This window comes from Orycteropus afer, unplaced genomic scaffold (assembly GCF_000298275.1).
Source record: "Orycteropus afer afer isolate SDZICR_OR568_19922 unplaced genomic scaffold, OryAfe1.0 scaffold00322, whole genome shotgun sequence".
In the NCBI taxonomy this organism is placed as follows: Eukaryota; Metazoa; Chordata; class Mammalia; order Tubulidentata; family Orycteropodidae; genus Orycteropus; species Orycteropus afer.
In genome coordinates, this window is record NW_006921909.1 from 1,222,157 (window position 1) to 1,226,599 (window position 4,443).

Below are 4,443 nucleotides of genomic sequence, written 5' to 3' on the forward strand. Positions count from 1 at the left end.
CGAGCTGACCTTTCTTATCCAAGCCACTGCTGTGCTTTTAAGAATCAGAAGAAAATAAGAGGGTAAGTGTCATAGGTCTCAAATAAGTGACAAAAGGCCTTGGTGGAAGTTGAATTAATTTCTGGGTTTGGGAAAAAAACTTTGTGATTTGAAAACAAAGTGAGGAAGAATCAGAGACATCTACAGAACAAGAAATCCATGAGACAATGATGACCTGGGAATTTGGCTCATGGCAAATTACACAGATATGATTTGTGATCTCTAGCTGCAACACATATTAGACACCACAATGCACATTAGATGCCACACCATAGGACAGACTTGCAAAAGACACAAACACTTGCATTACCTGATCCATTCAGATCTGGCAAATGTTATGGCTTATTGGTTACATGTGAGTAAACTTTGGAGTCAGCTGAGTCTCCACCTCAACTCTAGTGGTGAAGGCAGAAGCAAATAGAGTAGTTGAATAGCCATGGGAAGGTCATTATGGGCAAAACTACCTTAAAAAAAAAAAAACTAGGAATGGAGTGTGGGGATGGCAACAGCAGACTCTACTGATGACTTGTGGCACTGAGAAGGAAAGGACTAGGTAGGAGGCTAAGGTGGGCCTCAGGGGCAGGGTCCATATTTCTGCTTAACCTCCAAATAGATTGGAATATCCAGTCCACTGCACATTTTAACAAGCACCTAGTAAGTGAATCAAAATCTGCTCAGTAGCTGAAGCAAGTTAAAGAATCCCATTTATTGTGAGTTGGTGAGCTAGAGAATAACTATCTTACTTCCATGAGCATGACTGTATGGGAGTGCCCATTTATTTGTTTGTTCAACAAATATTTATTGAGCATCTACTTTGTGCCTGGCACTGAGGCTACAATGAATAGAACAGACAAGAGCCTGGAATTTACATTCTAGTGGGGAAAATTGGAAAATAAACAGGCAAACAAATGAGAAAACATTAGCTAGTGCCAGTGCTATAAAGGAGTAAACAGAAGGATGAGACAATCTCTTTAAGATCAGAGAAGGCAGCTTTAAGGATGACAATTTGAGTTTACAACTGAATAATGAGTAGATGTGGTCATGAGTTTTTCAGCCAAAGGGGCCCTGATGTTCCAAATCCCTGAACAGGAATAATATTAATAACCAACATTTATATGGTGGTACAGTGGTTAAGGCATTTGGCTGCAAAGCAGAAGTTCAGTGGTTCAAACCCACTAGCTTCTCTGTGGGGGAAAGATGAGACAATTTACTTCTGTAAAGATTTACAGCCTTGGAAACCCTATGGGTCTCTATGAGCCAGAATCAACTCGATGGCTGTGGTTGTTTTTAACATGTGCCAGTGCTGTCATAAGGCCTTTAAAAAAAATAAACTCATCTATTCTTTAATACCTCTAAGTGAAATAGATACTCTTATTCCATTTTACATGTGAATAAATGGATGTTCTTGGATCTGCCCAAGGTGTTGAGTGTTGTTGATAGCAGCCATCGTGTCAACTCCAACAGCAATCCCATTTGTGCAGAATAGAACTACTCCATAGGGTTTTGAAGGCTGCAACCTTTTGGAAGTAGATTACCAAGGTTGTCTTCCAACCATCTGTCTAGTAGTTGAGTACTTAAGTCTTTGTCCCACCCAGGGACTACTTCTCAAAATATAACAACTACTAACTAGTAGAGCCAGGTTCTAACCTTGTGGGCTGCCTCCACCATCCATACATTTTCTTATCACTGTTATTCTGAAAGCCTGAAAACAGGCTAATGCCACTGGCTTACTGTAGAGAAGATAGTAATAGGAGATGACATAGGAGAAGCAGGCATCATGAGATCATGTAGAATCCTGTAGATCACAGTAAAGAGTTTGCATATTTTCAAGGTGATATCAGGACCATTAGTAGGCTTTAAGTAGTCAGTGATGTATTCCTGTTGCCTTGCAGATTCATTGAGTCCTTAATGTGCAATGAAAGCAATATTCGGAGCCTGCGTCAAAAAAAATCTATGAAAGCCTCGAATGGCCCCTTTTACCAGGAATATGAAGAGGACCCAGATGACAGCAGTGCTGGGTACAAGAAAAGCTCCAAATTCCAGGATGCCCCCAGTAACTATCATTATTATGTGTTCTTTGAAGAACAAGAGGATGAGATCATTGGTTTGGAGCAGGAGCTTAAAAAACCCCAGGAAGAGAGCCTACAGGCCTTTGACAGCCATTATGATTACATCGTGTGTGGAGGCAATGAAGACATTGTGTGCACCCCCAAGTCAGATGAGTTCAACCCCTGTGAAGACATAATGGGCTACAAGTTCCTAAGAATCGTGGTGTGGTTTGTGAGTCTACTGGCTCTTCTAGGCAATGTTTTTGTCCTATTTATCCTCCTCACCAGCCACTACAAACTGACTGTCCCACGCTTTCTGATGTGCAACTTGGCCTTTGCGGACTTCTGCATGGGGATGTACCTGCTCCTTATTGCCTCTGTGGACCTCTACACTCACTCTGAGTACTACAATCATGCCATTGACTGGCAGACAGGCCCTGGGTGCAACACAGCTGGGTTTTTCACTGTCTTTGCCAGTGAGCTATCAGTGTACACACTGACGGTCATCACCCTGGAGCGCTGGCATGCCATCACCTTTGCCATGCGCCTAGACCGGAAGATCCGCCTCAGACATGCATATGTTATCATGGCCGGGGGTTGGGTTTGCTGCTTCCTGCTCGCCCTGCTCCCTTTAATGGGAATAAGTAGTTACGCCAAGGTCAGCATCTGCCTGCCAATGGATACTGAGAACCCTCTTGCTCTGGCTTACGTTGTCCTTATTCTGTTACTCAACATAATCGCCTTCATCATCGTATGCTTCTGTTATGTGAAGATCTACATAACAGTACGAAATCCCCAATACAACCCAGGAGCCAAAGACACCAAGATTGCCAAGAGGATGGCTGTGCTGGTCTTCACTGACTTCATGTGCATGGCCCCAATTTCATTCTATGCTCTGTCAGCACTTATGAACAAGCCTCTCATCACCGTTACCAACTCCAAAATCTTGCTGGTTCTCTTCTATCCACTTAACTCTTGTGCCAATCCATTCCTCTATGCCATTTTCACCAAGGCCTTCCAAAGAGATATCTTCATCCTGCTCAGCAAGTTTGGTGTCTGTAAACGCCAGGCTCAAGCATACAGGGGCCAGAGAGTTTCTCTAAAGAATAGTGCAGGTATTCAGGTCCAAAAGATCATCCAGGACATGAGACAAAATCTTCCCAACAATGAAGATGACTATGAACTGATTGAAAACTCCCATTTAAGACCAAATAAGCAGGGCCAAACCTCAGAAGAGTATAAGCAAACAGTATTGTAGGTGGCGCTATACTACTTGCAGCAGTAGGGGGACTTAACAAGGCTGGTTTCTTGAATGTACTTTCCAGTCTCACAACACTCTCAATGCACAGCTGAACTAACTTAACCCTGGGCAGATGATATTCCAGAAGGCAAGGGCACATCTCTGGAGAGTGACTTGTGTTAACCGAATTATTGCCTTGGAGGAGGAAAAGATGTTACCAACATGTTTGAAGCCCAGGTAATATCAAAATAATCAATGCTCTGGGAGGATGGCTTGATGAATCAGTCCAGAGATGACATTATATAAGATGCTCAAAAAATATCAGCTGATCTATATCAACAAGCCACTCAGTTTTCTATAGCATCTTATACTAAAGACTCAGCAAATGACAAATGCTATTAATTTGGTTGGTGACCACAAGATAAAATAGGCCCCATACTGGCTCAGTTCAACTTCATGATCCTCGGTTCAACCAAAGAGAGTTTGAATTGCCTTGAAACTGAAAAGCCAAACAACACAGGTAGATGCTGTACAAAGAATAGCTATTATGAGACATGAAGGAAGGGAAAGCCTTAGTTTTGAGGTTTTCTTTTTCTTTTTCTTTTCCTAACTCTTTGAAATTTGTGTATCATCTCTTCACAAGGATCTACCTGATGTGGCACATCTGGAAAAACAGGCAGGATTTCAGCTTACGTGGCCTAACAAACTAACTACTACTCTTCTTGGCTAAACTCATAACATAAAGGACATGAACTCTAGATGAGTATTTCTAAGTAGCAACAAGTGTGTTATGGGCTGAGCATACTAAATCATCCATTGAGGAACAAAGCAGGCTCGACACCAGTTAACTATGTGGCCGTGGCAAACCAAGCTATCTGTGGGCTTCAGAATTCTGTAGACATGAAGGGGTTCAATGGCCTCTTCCAGTTTTCATACTTTGTATCTATTCCTTCCCCTCAAAATACACATTTCCATAACAATGAGAGAAAAGCACTAAGGAAGCAAGATGTATTTTTTTCTATCTCACAGGGCTGATGTCTTGTTCTCTTTGGAGCCTAGACTTATGACCCAAGAAACTATCTCTTTGTTTCATTTTTGGTTCTAATATCTAAGCCA

The 4,443-nt window shown here is 42.1% G+C and overlaps 1 protein-coding gene across 1 annotated transcript in view; it reads left to right on the plus strand.

Annotated features, from left to right (window-relative positions):
- TSHR (thyroid stimulating hormone receptor) overlaps nt 1-3,345 on the plus strand; it is a 214,473-nt gene extending 211,128 nt beyond the window's left edge. Inside the window, exons 10-11 of the mRNA XM_007951972.2 lie at nt 5-62; nt 1,932-3,345. Of these exons, the coding sequence (XP_007950163.1) occupies nt 5-62; nt 1,932-3,345 (1,472 nt within the window). The remainder of the gene's footprint in view (nt 1-4; nt 63-1,931) is intronic.
- The last annotated feature ends 1,098 nt before the right edge of the window (nt 3,346-4,443 follow it).